The sequence below is a fragment of the Castor canadensis genome, chromosome 11 (assembly GCF_047511655.1).
Source record: "Castor canadensis chromosome 11, mCasCan1.hap1v2, whole genome shotgun sequence".
NCBI lineage: Eukaryota > Metazoa > Chordata > Mammalia > Rodentia > Castoridae > Castor > Castor canadensis.
In genome coordinates, this window is record NC_133396.1 from 105,212,858 (window position 1) to 105,230,563 (window position 17,706).

A 17,706-nucleotide genomic window follows, 5' to 3' on the forward strand; every position below is an offset into this window, starting at 1 on the left:
ATGTCTATCAATCACCCAGCCGGAGGGGGAGGGACTAGAGAAGATGAACCGAGAATATGTGGTACATGTCCCCTGTTGCAGCCTCGAAAAATCTGCGCAAGCCGGAGCTGAGGGCGCAATAAAAACTTTTAATTACACTTCAGAGACGTCATACAGTGCAACAGTGAATATTAGCTGCTAACATTCACAAGAGTCCATTTTGTCAAGTGTTAAGTGAGCCTGATTTTCATTCCCTGTCCTTCAGTCCTCAGTCGCGTTTCCCTTGCCCAGTCTCCCAGTTTTTCTACTTTGGCTACCCTCCAATATATCAAAATTTCCAGCTGCTTTGGTCGCCAGTTAAGGGAAACAAGTAGTCCACTGCCCCTCCTCATCAAGATCTATTGTAAACCCATCCCGGGCCCTAAACAAGGAAAATAGGGGCCAGGGGTCCTTTTAATTTACACACGTCATCCAAACTCTCGTACGTGCGTGTTGTGTGAGAGAGAGAGAGAGAGAGAAAGACTATAAGGATATAAGGAGTCTGGAGTGGGAGGGAGAAAGAAACTAAAAAATACCTAATGCAGGAGGCAAATACCTTCTGTCCATATTTTACCACAGTAGGGAAAGATCTAAAACGAGTCTGTAGAGAGAGAAATTTGTAGAGCTGAGTAAACCAATCTTTGAAGGTCTTTGTAGGGCTGTGGCCCAAACAATAGAGTGCCTTCCTAGCAAGCTGGAGACCATTAGCTCAACCCCAGCACTGCCAAGGGTGTGTGTGTGGGAAGGCTCACTAGGAAAAGCTTAAAGAAAGAGGGTCCCTTGTTTCTATTACATTCGTGGTAAAGAGGTTAGGGGCTGAAAGATAACAGAATGATTTGTGGGCTCAACCCTTTGGATGACCATTTGTAGTATGAATTGGAGGACTCTCTTGACAAAGTGCAGGAAGGACAAACAAAATTTAAAAATAATGTGGTGGTGACAAAGGTAGAGAAATATGATTTTCAGATTCTGATCTGGCCAGGATGGAAGAATGTGGAGAAGCCATAAAATATCAAGGCTTCAGGTAGCTAGCACCTTTCAAATTGGCACCATGGCCTTTCCCAGGGGGTGGGACCATTAAAAAGGTTTAGAGGATCATCCAGGCCTAATGTCTCAAGAAGAAAGGCAGGGTTTGGCTGCCTTCTTATTCCATTTGCTGCACCTCTCTGCCTGCAACACAGGCTTGGTGGAGGTGAATGAGAATGAGGCAAGGAAGGAGAAGCGCCATCTCCTAGCTCCTGAGGAGAGTTTCAACAGATAAGCTTGGCAGTATCGGGCTGGTAAATGCACTGGTCCTCGTATTGGGTAACTTCCTGAACTGTTCTTTATTCTCTTGCAAGCACAGAGTGCCATGACCGGGAAGACTCTTCACATCCAAAAAGAAAAAAAACATTCCTTATCTAAGAGATTTGCATCGTGAGACATCTGTTGTTGTGAGTGACTGACTAGGGTATATATGTGTCATGGCTACCTGGGGCCAAGAATCTCCACTACCTTCTCCTGGGCTTGGCTTGGCTCAGCTGACCTGAAGAGATATTATTATGGGGAACATACAGCCTCATGTCACTTTCCAAACCAATTTACTCTCTCAACTTGACTTTTCAGGGTTGTGCTCCAACTCCTGTGTACCCTTGGAAGCCTGATTTACTTAGAACTGTGCCCTCCACTCTTGTTATCTGGCTAAGGGAAGCCAACAGCTTATATTGTCCAGAGGGTCCTGAGACTGAAGGAGCACTGAAGGGACAATGGAGACATAAAGAACTGGGATTAAGGAAAAAAAACTACATGACATTTTTCCACTTGTCTGAGGAAGATGTGGGTTCTGACAGCAGGACTGGTACTTTAGCAGGTCTAAGACAATAGTCTGGTTCACAGATGTTTAAAAAATACGTAAAATAAAGTATCAACATTTCTCCCCATCCTGGTAACTTCTCCAGAGAGGAAGAGTGCTCTGAAGAGCCAGAGGGGGGTTGCTGCTCCTACTCCTTGTGCAAAAGTGCCAGGCAACTTGCCCCAAGAGGCAGGGAAAAGTGGAATAGTCCAGTGGGCAGCTCAGTTCCAAATTAAAAATAAGCAAACCTAATGGATGAAGTGGGAAAGGACTGGGCAGCTGCTTAGAGTCTGGGCTGAAAACCCAAGAGGAAGAAGGAAGCAAGCTCTATGCACAGCTCTTTCCAGGGTCTCAGAAACAAATGGAAAAGGAAGCCAGAGAGATGCTTGCAGGGTGGGGGGGTGGGCTCTTCAGGGTAGTGGACTAAGTACAGGGGCTGAGTAAGGAAGCAGGAGAAATAAAAACAGTGGGGGCAGAGGAGCCAGGAATGGAACCTCTTCCACAAGAACAGTCCAAAGACTCTGCCCTGTCCCAGGTAGGCTACCTTGCCCAGGGCAGGGCTGGGTATATGGTGGGAGCATTAGAGAGGGCACTGTTCCCTGCTCTGCCCCAGCCCAGAGTAGTGTAGGAAACAGCAGGTTTCTCTGTCCACTGCTGGCTACCAGTGTCTCGAGTCCACCAGCTCAGGTCGGAGGCTGAGTTTCTTGAGACTCTCATAGCCCACCACAATGACAATAGTGGAGGGGGTGGCTGAGATGATTCGAGCAGAGAGGCCCTTCATGAGGCCCCAAGGCCCCTCTTCTGCTATCAGCTGTCTGAACGTCAGGATGATGGAGCTCTTGCCTTCAACCTGGAAAAGTCAACACAGGGAAGAACCAGTTTTCAGTTAGAACCACTCTGCTCAGTGCCCCTGCCTCAGACAAGTGGGGAGAATTAGACTTGGGAGTCAGAAGGGCTGGATCTACTTTGGAGGGATGCCAGACTGCCTGGGTTTGAAGTCTGCTGCCCGGCTAGCTAACAGCATAACCTTGAGTAATTTACTCACCTCTTTCCACCCCAGCTTCCTCAAATATAAAACTGTGATAATAGTATTTGTGCCATGAAGTTGTTCTGAACTAAAAGAAAGTAAATGCTGATAATATCTGGCAGACAGCAAGAGCTTGCTAAGTGTTAGCTGTTACTACCATTAGACAAGCTACTCTGAGTCTTTGGACAGGGTGTTTCTCTCTGGTCTTAAGAAGGCTGGATTCAATCCCCTCTAGGTCCTCTGTAGCTCTGCCAGTCTGTGATTTTTGACTCTGGTCATCTCAATCACTCTCAAGCCCAGAACTAGAATCCTCCCCTATCTTTAGTGCTCACAGACCCTGTGGCCTGTCTTTCCTATCACACTAAAAGCCTGGCTAAGGCAAGAATCTCTTCTTTCTTTCTCAACAGTCTTCCCCTCTGCCCCTACCCAAACCTTAGAGATCATTCCAAAACCTCCTCAGCCAATGCAGGGCAGAGGCACAACTTGTTCATAATTCTCTCCACCCAGTATAATGTGCACGGGTGGTCCTAGCCCTGGCTATGAACATCTCCCCATCCCTGCCTCCTTCAGCACCTTCCTCCACACTCTCTTCTACCTCTCCAGGACTCTCACTTGACCAGCTACGCTTCCCTAACCTCCCACATATCCACAGTCATCTCAAGGGCTTTTTCAGCTATGCCTCTGGCCTCCAGCCTGGGAGCTCCTCAAAACAGAAAGAACCATCCTTCCCCTAGGATCTCCTCCTAGGACATTCGGATGAAGCTCAGGAGAGAATGAGATGGACCCTTGCTCTCCATGATGACGGTGGAGGTTATTCTTTATTTGCAAACCAATCTAATGTTGATGTATTGATTTTCAAATGTTGGGGCGGCATTCTTTCTTAGGGACACAAATACCGATACTTGATACCTGTCTCCTTTGAACACTCTGGTGACTTTATCTCCAACTTGTTAAGGTAGTCTTTCTTCCTTCCGTTTTTTCATGATAGCCCAATGACCACACTTTCCCAGTCATCTTTCTTGATTCTCCACCTTTCCTCTTAAGTTATGCATGAAAGACATTAAAATTCCCCTTTCTGGATTGGATGTGTGGCTCAAGCAGTAGAGCACCTGCTTTGCAAATGTAAAGTCCTGAGTTCAAACTGCAGTCCCACTTAAAAAAAAAAAAAAAAAAGATTCTTCTTAGCTAGGCACCGGTGGCTCATGCCTATAATCCTAGCTACTCAGGAGGAGGAGATCAGGAAGATCAGTTTGAAGCTACCCTGGGCAAATAGTTTGTAAGACTCTAGCTCACAAAAACCCATCACAAAAAAGGGCTGGTGAAGTGGCTCAAGGTATAGTTTAAATAACAATACCATAAAAAAAAAAATCCCCCTTTTTCTCCACCTAAAATTTTATACAGCAAAACCTACCCTTTGCCTATCATACATCATCATTTGGAGTCTATGGAATTGTCTTTGGAGCTGACTGAAGACAGGGACTAATTTCTTGACAGCACCACCAATGGCTTTGTTAGTGAGTTTGCTGAGTGTACCTAGAACAATCTGTGAAACCTACTTAAGAACAGTCACTCCCACTCTCTGTGGAGAACCCATGCTCTAGTGGAAAAACAGACAGACTTAAAATATTAAGTGAAATCAGTATTTCTAGTAACTACAACCTGCAAAGGAAAGCATGGTTTCTAGTCTATGCTAATAGGCTACAGAATAGGAGTCCCAGCTTATGGCTGGAGGAAAACAGAATTACTGGACATGTTATGGGTGGAGGCATGCAAGGTAGCAAAAAGGGTAAGAGAAGCAATCTAGGTGCTTCTGAGTGCTCAGCTGTTTTTTGTAGATGGTAAGCACAAGGAAGGGGCTTGGTTGACCAGGAAAAGGCTAACTGGACTAGAAGACCATGACACAAAGAGGTCAGGGGGACACTGGAAGACCTAAAGGTTATACTTCTAGTTGCTTCTCTGGGAGGAGGCTAGTATTACCTGCACACGGGTTCGGATGACATCCATGGGATTGGTGAGTATGGAGGCAGTGGCTGCAGCCAGAGGCCCCGAGACAGCTTGAAAGACAATGTGAGGGCATTCCTTAGGACACAGGTACGAGAGCTGCTCTGGAATCCAGGGAAAGACAATGCCTCAAGATGTGAGGAACCACCCATCTGCCCTCACAATGCCCACTGCTTCTACCCAATGGCCTTTGCAACCATGACAAGCCCTCAGTCCTTCGCCAGCATGGACCTTTACACCTTTCTCTTCTCTGCTTCCACCTGCATCCAACAAAAATTCATATTATATATCTCAGGCCCTTTCCAGAAGTCATCTTGGTGGCATCACCCATTTAAACAGGACAAGATTCCTCTGTAGGAAAGGATTTCCAAACCTCTTTGCTGACTGACTCCTTTCACCTAATGGACAGAAAATCCATCCTGAAGCAAAATCCATATGCATCTTGCTTACTCCTTATGACTCATGGGCTAGAAAAGCATACTCTAATATTTGATTATATATAATTTGCCAGTCCATGCAAAAAGTTAGTGGGATCCCATCTCAACCAATAAAGCTAGGTATGCTGGCACACACCTGTCATCCAGCTACTCAGAAGGCATAAACTGGAGGATCTCAGTATAGGCCAGCCAAGCCAAAAATCTTCAAGACCCTATTTGAAAAAATAAATGAAGCAAAAAGGGCTGGGGCATGGTTCAAGTGGTAGTGCATCTGCCTAGCAAGTGCAAGGTCCTGAGTTCAAACACAGTACCACCAAAAAAACAAGCCAACAAAACAAAACAAGCTGGAGGTGTGGCTCAAGTGGTAGAGTGCCTGCCTAGCAAGCATGAAGTCCTGAGTTCAAATCCCAGTACCACAAAAGACAAAAACGAAACTATGACACTAATGGTCTCTATGGAAGGGGCCTGGGTGACTATGGTGGGTAAGGAGTCCTTTCATTGCATATTGCATATCTTTTGAATTTTGGACCATGTGAATGTTCAAAACTATAATGTTTTTGTTTTTTGCAGTATTGGGGTTTGTTTATAGTTTTTGTTTTTTGCAGTATTGGGGTTTGAACTCAGGATCTCACGCTTGCTAGGCAGACACTACCACTTGAGCCACACCTCCAGCCCATAAATAAAAATGATTAATTTAAAATAGAGAGTCTCATCCTATAGCAAGAACTTTTCACCAGCTTATATCAAGAAAGAACATTTCATTTTTAAAATACTAATGACAATTGAATGCTACTGGATGTACTACTTCCTGGCACCAATGAAAAATCCACCTGAAAATGAATTTTTTGCTTTACCTTCTCTGGAGGTGAAAGACAAGAGTTCATCCATTTATTCAAAGAGTTACTGAGTGACTACCATGAACCCTGGGTCCTGAGAACTTAACAGTGAATAAAAGTTCTTCAAATTCTCACCCTTAAAAAATGCACATTCTAGTGAGGGAAGACATGATAATTGAACAAAAAGAAAAATACATAGCCATATCAGAGGTGTGTGCTATAGGTAAAGATAAAGCAGGAAGGGTAAATAGGGAATACCAAGGATAGGGGTGAAAGGGTTGCCATTTTAAACAGGAAAGTAAAGTTTGGGCAAAGACCCCCAAGATAAGAGTGCAAGCCACACAGGATATCATCCTATGCAAAGGCCCTGAGGCAAGAGCATACCTAAAGTTTTCAAGGGACAGCAAGTCCATTAAGCTGGAGCAGAATGAGTGAGGGAAGGAACAGTAAATGACATCCAAGAGGTAAGTCATTAAGGGCCATAAGGCCACTAGGACTTAGGCTTTGGCCCTGAGTCAGATGGGACGTAAAACTCATAGAGCATTTCAAAGATTCCCTCTTGGTTTTCTCTAGTTAGTCATCACTCCTTTAAATTTTTTTTTTTTCTCATGTGCCTAGTTTTGGTAGTTTGTGGCCAGGCAACTAAAGATTGGAGGAGAAGTAGAAAGGGGGTTGGTAGGGCAGAAGTCAGGGCTTCAAAGTCCCAGCTGGCATGGCAGAATTCCTTAAGCCCTTGCAGAACACCTCTCCCCCAGTTTCTAATCACTCTTTTCCAGAGCCAGCATGCAAACAAAAACAAAGTGAATTGGTGGTATGAAGAAGGCATTTTGCAATCATTAGAATGTAGCATTGGGACTGGCACTGCCTGTCTCCTTGGGCCTGTCTTCACTGGCCCCAAGATGCGTGGAATACAAATTCCAATCCTAATTATGCACATCACTTCCCTGGGGCTTGTGGAGGACAGAAAACACAAAGGCAAGAGAGTAGGCTTTGTCAGGTGTGGTGGTACCTCACTGTAATTCCAATACTTGAGAGGCCTAGGCAGGAGGATCATAAGTTTGAGCTGCGCCTAGACTACATAGTGAGACCCTATCTCAAAAGAAGGTAGGCAAAAGAGTCCATATCTTTCCTTCTTCACCATTATTCATTCAAAAATGTTTACTGAGCACCTACTATCTAAAAGGCAGAAGATAAATCCAAACCACTTTGGTTTAAGTCTCTCCTGGCTAAATGACTTTGGACAAGTAATACAAATGAATATTGATTAATGTTTACTAGATGCCAGATACTGTAATAAATGCTACACACAAAAAAGAAATAAGTTGGGTGTGGTAATACATGCCTATAATCCCAGTACTCCAGAGGTGGAGGCAGAAAGATCACAGCCTGGGCTACATAGCGAGACTCTATCTCAAATCAACAACAATGGGCTGGGGACATAGCTCAGTGATACAGTACTTGCCTAGAATGCTAAAGGCACCAGGTTGGATCCCCTAGCACCACACACACACACACACACACACACACACACACACACACAGAGTTTAATACCTTCATGGAAATTATAGTCTAATAAGGTACTTCAAATTGGGGGTAAAATAAATGCAAATTATAACAAGTGCCAAAAAGGAAGCAAAGTGCTAAACTACAAAGCAGAAAGAATCCTCTTTCCAACAGGGTAAAGAAGTTAATTTTGTAAAGGTGACATGTAAGCTAAGGCCTTAAGCATGTGGAGTCAGGCACGCAAAGAACAGGAGAAAGGGTGTCCCTGACAAAGAGCTCTACCTGCTACATCCCAGCTCTACAACTAGAGTTTAAAAGATCAGTGCTCTAGGGATGTATGCAATGGATGAATGATGAGAACTTAGAATAGCTAGAAGGGTGATGCAAAGGCCAAAAGGGTGGTACATAGGCATGATTTCTAGAGAAGGCAACAGAAATGGGGAGAAAGCTGGGAGAGTCCTTCTGGAGTAACCAGTTTTAGATGTGGGACAAGAAAGGAGTGATCTCCCTCTTCCACAGCTTCAGTCTCAGAAATCTGGAGAAAAGTAAGATCGCTGACAGATGAGAGTAAGTCTGAAGGAAGATCCAGCTTGGAATGAATACTTAACTGAATAAAATTTCATATGTAAGCCAGGCATTGCAGTACATGCCTATAATCCTAGCACTGGAGAGGCTGAAGCAAGATCATGAGTTTGAGGCCAGCCTGGGCTACACAGTGAGACCCTGTCTCAAAAAACAAATGAAATTTTACATGTAAGTACATGCAACCTGTTGAGAGGCCCAACAGTCACAGTGCTAGTCAGACTACTGGACAAGTTAGTCCGGGAGTGGAAACAGACATCTGGAACAAATTGGAAGAATGCAGTTCAATGGTAACTGAAATCAAATAGGGAAAGAAGGCCAAAAACTTCTGAGAAAATGCTCACATTTCCTGAGAGATGCTGTTGTGTTTTGCTTTCCTTTTTTGCAGTGGTTGGGATCAACTGCAGGGTTACATGCATACTAGGCAAGCCTTCTACCACTGACCTAAATTCCCAGCCTTTCTAGTAAGCTTTTTTAACATTAAGAGTGCCAGGATCTGGGATGTGAGCATGGCTCAAGTGGTAAAGTGGCTACCTAAAAAGCTCAAGGCCCTGAGTTCAAATTCCAATATTGCCAAAAAAAAAAAAAGATTGCCAGGATCCATTCCCAAAGGTTCAAGTATGGAGTCCAGGAATCTGAATTTTACCAAATAGTTCAGATGATGAAAGATTGTGTTAAACAGAATAAACATAGCTAGCAAAAAAGAAGGTATGATCAAAAATATACTAAAAAAAGTACAGTGCCACAGAAGTCATTACAAAGTTGGGCCAAAAAAGTTCCACTTGGGTTAGGACAGAATGTCCCTTGTCAAAGGTAAGGAGCCAACAGCAGCAATTAGGAAGGTTAGAAGTATTGACTGCCCTAACCAGAGTTTGGTAGTTACTCAAAATTGTGGTAGCAGACACACCTGGGTCTTGTTCTTGGTGATGGTCTCTGCCATTTCAAAAGACAATCTAGTTGGATACCGGTGGCTCATCCCTGCAATCCTAGCTACTCAGGAGGCAGAGATCAGGGAGATCACGGATCAAACCATCCTGGGCAAATAATTCTCCAGACCCTATCTTGAAAAAAAAAAACTTCACAAAAAAGAGCTGGTGGAGTGGCTCAAGGTATAGGCCCTGAGTTCAAGCACAAGTACCACAAAAAAATAAAAAGCCATTATCCATCAATTTTATCTTCAGATCTGAAACATTCCATACCTTGTTTTCCCTCACTGTCTCAATCTCTGCCAATATGCTACTAACCCAAGTTGATTACAATGCATCCACAGCATATGCTATACACTGTTCTATATTCATGTACTTTACTGGTCTGATGTCCCTAATTAGATTATAAACTCTGTGAAGGCAAGAACCATGTATTGTTTCCTTTTGAATCCTCTTGGATTCAAATGTTTTCTGAATGAATGGCCCATTCCCCCATTAAATCTCATCTCCACTCCAGCATACACAGAACAACAGTATCCCAGCCCAATTGGTAAGTCCACCATCCTCCCCAGCTCCCTCAGCCCCTGCTTACCTGCATAGAAGTGATAAAAGGGCCACCAGACAGCACTGTTTGGGATATATGTAAGCAGTGAAGCCACGTAGCCTCGGTAGAAGCCTCGAAGCCCATCAGCCCTCAGGATCTGCCTGATGATGTCCTTAGTTTGGCCAAAAGCAATGACGCCTTGTCCCTCTGGGTTCCCATGCACCTGGAAGCGGCCCATTTTCTCACCCTTGCGCTGCATCATCAGATGCTGGGAGACTACATCAATGGGCACTGTGATGCTCTGGGCCACCAGGGAGGCTGAGCCACCAGCCACAAGTGATTTGACTGTGTTGCTCTGGCTGTAGTCAGATACAAATTTCCGGGTGAGCTCGTAAGTGGTGACATAACACTGGCCGGAGATGAGTGTGAAAGTGTTGACCAGGAACCCCCGGTAGAGACCCGACACGCCATCTGCACGTAGGATCTTGATGAACGCGTCAAAGGTCCCATGGTAGAGGCTCTTGCCCTTCTGAACCTGCAGTCGGGTGCGGATGAGGGTGAATGGGTATACACTGACGCGGATCATCATTGTCATTGCCACACCAAACACATAGAACTTCTTCTTGTCCAGGTGTTCCCACTCGATGATCTGGATGTTGCGTTTGTCCTCCATTATGCTTGAGGACCTGAGATTTGGGCAGAGTAGAGGAATGTGAGGAAGGAGGTCAGAACTTTGTGTTTTCCTCTCCTGACTAGGCTCTGAAGCCCCCTTCTCAATTTCATCTCCTGGGACACTCACCTCCTCAAAGCTTAGACTTCACTCAGCCTGGCTGTGTCCATCCCTGTCCTTCACAGATCAGGATACTCTTCTGCCTTCTTCTCTGTCCTGGACCAGTCCTTCTCAACTCAGGTCCCCTCCTCCAGAAAACATTCTTCACTAGTGATTATACTAGCTGCATTCACCTCAGCTCCCTACCCCAACTTACAGGATTGTCCATCCTGAATGCTATTTCTGCCTGGATCATGGTGTCACACCCAGGCAAGAACACTCTCCTCATCTGGCTCACCCAGGCAGAGATCAGGATGCTATGGACAAACGAACCACTTGGCAGTATTCAGGGCCTTTAAGTGGGCTAATGGGCTATCACAAAGTGATATTTAGGAGGTTCCTGAAGGCTGAAAGAGAGAGCTCCAGTTTTGATGCTCCTGGGCTCACTGAAGAGGCACTACCTTTGGTTTTTCATCCTCAGCAAGTGCCATTTACCACTTGACCCATATTTTATTTCTGGTTTCCCATGCTGGTCACTCTGAGATCCCCAACACACCCTTACCACAGTTTATATTTTCTCCAGTCTTCATTAGAAGAAAGTGTGGGCAAGAGTACAGGTGAGGCCTTCACACTACAAGGCACCCCTACCACCTTCCAACCCTCCAGGGAAAAGAGAAAGTCAGATCAGGCCAAAGATCAGAGTCCTCTCTGGTTATTAGATAACTCACTCCAAAAAGAGAGAAAAAAAAAAAAAATCTACCTGAGAATTAGTTTCCCTGAAGAGCCTGGAGAACCTACTACAGACATGTTTGACTTTGTGCTGTCAACACGAAGTATACAGACTGCAAGCTCAGTCCTACAAAATATAGGAAGAACAGTGACACAGAAAACAGACTCTGCCTTTGAGAAACTCACAGTCTATTCAAGGAGACACTGGATCCCTCTGGAGAATGGATATAAAATACATAGGAAAAAAAAAAAGAACAGGGCAAATTAATGTACATGTGTCCCACTTAACAAAGTTAATCTGTTGCCTACAATTTCAAATCAAGTCAGTAAGCTTACCAATGTAATAAGTTTGTAAAATCAGGAGCTTCACAGTCTGCTGTGGTGGTACATGCCTACATTTCCAGCACTCAGCAGTCCGAGGCAGGAATATCGACAGTGCAGGCCAGCCTAGGCAACATAGTGAGACCATGTCTCAAAAAACAGCAGAGCGGGGTAGGGGGATGTGGCTAAACAATATATACACATGTGAGTAAATGTAAAAAACATTAAACTTAAAAATTAAAACAAACAAACAAAAACCGGAAACTTCAAATTTAGGAAATGTGAAACCTGAGAACATCATATATTGGATATATATTTAGTGGTAATATCATGTGCTCTAGTGTGGCCCACCCCTGTTCTGTAGAATACTAAAAATTGAGAAATTTTCACCCAGACAGGGAAAGTAGAGAGTTAAGTTCTAGGAATTGAGAAGTTAAGGGCTCTCAGGCTTTGAATGAAATCCCTAAGGAGGTAGCCACATCAAAGGATGACTCTAGAGGACTGAAATGTTCTACACAAGCAGTTCCAGTGGTAAATCTCATACCATGTCTAATCAGGGTCCATCTTCAACCACCTTCCCCAACCAAAACTCCCAACTCAGCTCAGGTAGCTTTTGTTCCATGGGAACTACTCTTGGCTTACTATGGAAGTGTGTAGACAAACAAGGTTGGCTCTTCAGGCAGGAATCTGTGAGCTGCACTATGTCACTTTCATTAAAGTGTGGGCTACTCACAATGCAAACTGAGTACCTGAGAGCTGAGGCATGCATGGGTCAGGAACCAAGACAGGTTGCCTGGAGGACAAAGCAGAGTGAATGAAGGAAGAATAAATGTAGACAAAAGCAGAGAACAAGGGTTTAGAATGAGAAAACAGAAGTCAACTGGGTTGGCCAGAATGGAAAAATTTAGGCTGTGGAAAATAAGCCAGAGGTAGGATTCTGTAGGAAAGAGGACTCCTAGAACACTGCTATGCCATTGCTACAGGCAAAGGTGGTCCTTCTTCCCCTGCCTCAGCCTGAGGAATTCACCAAGACCATTAGGCAATCTTCTCTGAACCCTTCAAGAGAAAGTGGTTACTGTTTTTCCTCCCCAAAGTATTTAGCATCCAGGGTCCCAAAGTCATGTTTTGAATACCACTGAGAAATGAGAACATATAGGAAAACACTAGATTTACTGAATACCTATTTCTCATGCAAACCTTACAACTTAACCTGTATACAGTTAAATACTTCTGATAAATGAGGAAATGGAGTGTCAGGTTAAATGTAATAGGTCCAAAGTCATGTGGCTGGTCAGCAAGAAGGGGAGACAGAAGCCAAGATTTCTCCTCTACTCTGCCATGACACCCCATGGGAGTTGAAGATTCCAATACAAATCATTCTGAAAAATTTAAAACCAAGTCATTCCCACCCAAGGGAGGCAGAGTAAATGCCCTCATGACTGCAGGTCACCCAAGGGTTCAGCATAAATTTCTAGCCATGCAGATGCCCAGTGACTTCTCTCAGCTTTGTTCCAGAAAAAGGAAGCACTACCTCTGTTTCCCAGTGTGCTTGTGGAGTGACAGAGCTTAGTGGCTGAGTAGGTATGTTGTCATCACAGAACAAATACAGCAGGGTTCAAGCAGGAGGGCCTCCTACTGGGCACATGCAAACCACATGCTATGCAGGGCAGGAGAGAGCAAGGAAGGGTTCTGTTCCAGGTCCTAGTTTCATGGGTTCTCGCTCTCTTGTCTGTCTTTGAGATGCTGAGGTTTCAGCTCAGGACCTTGTACTTGCTGGCAGGTGTTCTACCACCTAAGCCTTGCTCCCAGCTTCATGGGTGCCATCTCAAACTGTCAAGCTGAATCACTTAGATAAGAAGTCCATTGCCCCATTTTCCCACTTGCCTCTATCTTTCCTATGTGTCAGTCAATTTTAAATTCCCAGAAGGAAGTTAAGGACTCTGCAAGGCAGCGTTGTTATGGTAACAGGAGAAGCCACTAAGGGTCATGCCTCATTTAAGCCACTACAGTAGAAGGGTGAAAGTGTGCCGCACCCACCCCTCTGTTCCTTTGAAAGGGGGAAGTTGCTCCTAAAAAGTGGGATCTCAACCTGCTCATTGTCACATAACTCCCAAACTTCCTGCTGAAATATCAAATACCCTCTAGAAAATCCTCTTTCCAGATACCTGTAAGCAAACTTCCTTCAGCCTTTCCTTCTCCCAATTCAGCCAGTCAAACATCTTTCTGGCCCTTTATAAGACCCTTATTTGTGTACCTAGCTCCAATTCCAGATTTTCTTCCACCTTTGAGACCACTTAGGCATGAATGCTTAAGGGCTCCTATGAGGATCCAATATGTGACTCAGGATTAGGGAGCAATTTGTTCTGAAGTTATCAAATGAAATGTCAGAGGCAGAGCCCCCACTGCTGACTCCACCAATAGAAAGGGACAAATTGACCCAAATGTGTACACCTCCTCTTCACTTCCATTCTCCTTGCACAAACAAAAAAACATACCAGACTAAAACTAAAATTCATTACATTAAGCTGGGATTCTGGCTCAGGAGAAAGCAGTGTCAACTGGAAGGTAAGGTGATGCTATGTAAAGAATGCTAGTCATCAGGAGATCCATGTTTGAGTTCCACTTTCATTACTTACTAGTGTAAGACTGGAACCAAATCACTTCATAGGATTTCAGTTTCCCCATCTGTGACATGGTGCTAATAAAGCCTGCCACAGCTATCTAACAGTTGTGGTGCAGCTCACAAAAGCTAATAATTGTGAAAACATTTTGTTAACAGTAAACTATTTGTTATTATAGAATAACAAAAATTACTGTATTGCACAGTAATGCTCTAAGTCCTTGCTACTCAGAGTGATTCACAGACCAGAATATGAGCATCATCTGGGTTGGCTAGAATTATAGAATTTCAGAACCAGATGTGGTGATGCACACATGTAATCCCAGCATTCAGAAGGTTGGAGCAGGAGGATCGAAAGTTCAAGGCCAGCCCAGCTGGGGCTACACAGCAAGACCCTATCTCAAAAAAAGAAACAAAAAGAAAAAGGAAAACAAATAGAATTTCAGACTGCTTAGACCTGTTGAATAGGAGCTAATACTCTAACAAGATCTCTAGGTGACTTATATTAGCAATTTTCAGTATTATAAGAATTATAGCCAGAGAGGGTAGCTCACACCTGTAATCCCCTAGCTAGTTGGAAGGCCAGTCTGGGAAAATAGTTCTCCAGAGTCCATCTCCAAAATAACTAGAGCAAAATGGACTGGAGATGTGGGTCAAGTGGTTGGGCACCTGCTTTGCAAGCATGAAGCCCTGAGTTCAAACACCAGTTCCACCCACTCACCCACCACCCCAAAAAAAGAATTATAACAACTATTCTAGGAATCAGGACCATTATGCCTAGTTAGGGGCCTATGACTCCAACCTGACTTGTCAGTGAAACTGGGCATAATGATGACCACTTGGTTCATTTCCATTTTTTTCAGTCAACCACTCCCACCAAATCAAGTCACCATGGTGTCTACCCATGGCTCCCCACTTCTCAGATGGAAAGAAGAATAAGGAGCAGCATCCTCCATTCCTTCTGTCCTCCCTACTGCATCTGCATCAGGCTCTGCATCCTGGGAGTTATTACCATACGACGTGAATACATTTGCATGCTTGCTCACCTGTCCTACATTTCCTTAAGCGAGGTCCCCAGCGATGTCTCCAATCCTTCCTTCCAGGTATCTCCCTCCGACATGGTGAGGTTCCCACCCAGCCTTCCTTGGTCTTCCATAGGTATCCACGTGATTTCTCATCACAGACACTATATGACAATCCTCCCCACATATTCCACGTGACACCCTCCTTTATGTAGCTTTGGTCCGGCCCCCTCGCAGCCAACTCTGGGTCCTCAAACATGCCCCTCGAATGCGTCTGTCGCTGTCAGCAAATCTAGTCCTCCTAGCAATACCTCACTGGATTTGTCCTTCACTCTCAAAACTACAAGGCGGTCTCCCACGACACTGCAGCCCGGCGTCACACTCATCCGCTGCCTCTTTGACAAGTCCGGGTCCTCAGAGACCCTAGCCCTCAGCCACCCCTAGCACCATGTTTCTCTTACCTTCTCAGACCCCGGAGGTTCCACCGTGTCTGAGACGAACTCCAAGCCCGAACTTCTAGGCTGCAGCCCCAGCTCTGCCCTCCGTTCCCAGCGAATGACGGCTTCGGGTCGCATCTTCCTCCATCTCGACTAGAATCCCGGTACTGCCGGAACCGGAAAGTGCGACGCTGTCATTCCCGCCCCCAATTACTAGTGGGTCATCCCACCAATGCCGTTCTGAGTCTTTGAGCCGCCCCCAGGAAGCGAGGACCGGCGGCTACGACGGCCATCTTAGATTATGGCAGTAGCCACGCCTTCTTTAGCTTCGCTATGCTCTCAGCTCTACTGCGCGTGCGTGCGCTGCCTGGGCTCTTTCCAATTCGCGAAAATTAAGTCACCAGGGTGCTTCTTGAAGATCAAGTTGTAAAGATAGGTTATCTTGTATTTCAGGATCTATTGAAAACTTTATGTTCAGATCTAATCATCATCATCTAATCTTTAATTTTTGTGTAGTTTTTATTTTTATAGAGCCAAAACAGTAGAGGTCAAAGTGCAACAGGAAAGACAAATTAAATAATCAATTTAGAACTTTGGTAACTCAAGAAATTGTAGAATCGGGACATCCTGGAGGTGGAGGTGACATTAAGACACTCAATCCAGTTGTGAAACTGGCTGTGCCTATATTTAATATATTTATGTATTCTATACTTCCAGGGTTTTTTTGTTTTTGTTGTTTTCTTTTTTGAAACACGGCAATGCTATGTAGATCAGGATGGCCCCAAAGTCGCCATCCTCCTGTCTCAGCATCCCCAGTACTGGGATTAGAGATATGCCCTACCTTTCATTTTTTCTTTTATTTTTGTTTTCAATTTCACTGAAAAATTGGAACATATCAGTGAGGTACCATGTACAGTTTTGATACATGTATACAGTGTGTAATGTTTAAGTCAGGTCAAACATTATTATTTATTATTATTTTCAGAGGACTAGGGTTTGAACTCGGCTTCACGTTTGCAAAGCAGGTGCTCTCCACTCCTTGAGCTGCACCTCCAGTCCCTTTTGCTCTGGTTGTTTTGGAGATAGGGTCTGGCAAAATATTGCCAATGCTGGCCTGGAACCTGAGCTCAGTCTTCCCAAGTAGCTAGGAATAGGCATGAGCCACCAGTGCCTTGTTATCTTTTCCTTTTTTTTTTTTCCTCGGTGCTAGAACCCAGGGCCTCACACACCATAGGCAAGTGCTCTACCACTGAGCTATATTTCCTCATCTTTTGTCTTTTTTTTTTTTTGCAGTACTGGGGTTTGAACTCAGTACTGCACCTTGAGCCACTCCACCAGCCCTTTTTAGTGATTTTTTTTTTCAAGATAAGTTCTCATTTATTTATTTATTTGCCCAGACTGGTTTTGAACCATGATCTTCCTGATCTCTGCCTCCTGAGTACCTAGGATTACATGTGTAAGCCACCAGCACCTGGCTTGTCTCTTTGATAATAGCCAGTCTTATTGGAGTAAGGCAGTATCTCATATCTCATTGTGGTTTGGTTTTCATTTCCCTGATGTTAGCATTTTTTTCATATTCCTATTGGCCATTTGTATATCCTTTTTTGAGAAATGTCTAGTTAAGATTATGTTCTGAATATTAATCCCTTGTCAGATGTATAATTTGCAAGTGTTTTCTCCCATTCTGTAAGTTGTTGCTTCACTAAGATGATTGTTTCATTTGCTGTGCAGAAGCTTCTTAGGTTGTTTCCTGTGCTTTTGGGGTCTTGTGCAAAAAATCCAACCCCATTCCAATATTCTGAAGCATTTCTCTGTTTTCTTCTAGTAGTTTCATGGTTTCATGTCTTACATTTAAATCTTTAATCCATTTTGAACTGATTTTGTAACTGGTTAGAGAGAGGAATCTAGTTCCATTCTTTTGCATGTGGATACCCAATCTAATCTTCCCAGCATCATTTATTGCAAAGGCTGTCCTTTTTTTTTGCAGTACTGGGGTTTGAACTCAGGGCCTACATCTTGAGCCACAGAACCAGCCCTTTTTTGTGAAAGGTTTTTTCAACATAGGGTTTCATGAACTATCTCCCCAGGCCAGCTTCAAACCGA

The 17,706-nt window shown here is 44.3% G+C and overlaps 1 protein-coding gene across 9 annotated transcripts; it reads right to left on the reverse strand.

Moving 5' to 3' along the window:
- Window positions 1-108: 108 nt before the first annotated feature.
- On the reverse strand, window positions 109-15,911 carry Slc25a44 (solute carrier family 25 member 44). 9 transcript variants are annotated; one of them, XM_074047869.1, is made up of 6 exons: window positions 15,628-15,908; window positions 11,540-11,650; window positions 11,037-11,417; window positions 9,754-10,391; window positions 4,854-4,981; window positions 109-2,699 (listed from the first exon to the last, which is right to left on the reverse strand). In XM_074047869.1, exons 4-6 carry the CDS (start codon window positions 10,376-10,378, stop codon window positions 2,508-2,510), a joined length of 945 nt encoding a protein of 314 aa, XP_073903970.1. In that variant the 5' UTR covers window positions 10,379-10,391; window positions 11,037-11,417; window positions 11,540-11,650; window positions 15,628-15,908; the 3' UTR covers window positions 109-2,507. The 9 variants fall into 9 exon arrangements, with proteins under 9 accessions (XP_073903970.1, XP_073903971.1, XP_073903973.1 ...); XM_074047870.1 differs by lacking the exon at window positions 11,037-11,417; XM_074047872.1 differs by lacking the exons at window positions 11,037-11,417; window positions 11,540-11,650 and having other exon boundaries at window positions 4,854-4,930; window positions 15,628-15,909.
- Between the last annotated feature and the right edge of the window lie 1,795 nt (window positions 15,912-17,706).

Excerpts from the sequence above, each read along its gene's own strand:
- Slc25a44 (XM_074047870.1), bottom strand. The coding sequence starts at position 10,378 with ATGGAGGACAAACGCAACATCCAGATCATCGAGTGGGAACACCTGGAC. Across the intron at positions 4,982-9,753 it reads CTTTTATCACTTCTATGCAG|AGCAGCTCTCGTACCTGTGT; the intron begins GTAAGCAGGGGC and ends CCTGGATTCCAG. Across the intron at positions 2,700-4,853 it reads TCATCCGAACCCGTGTGCAG|GTTGAAGGCAAGAGCTCCAT; the intron begins GTAATACTAGCC and ends TGACTTTTCCAG.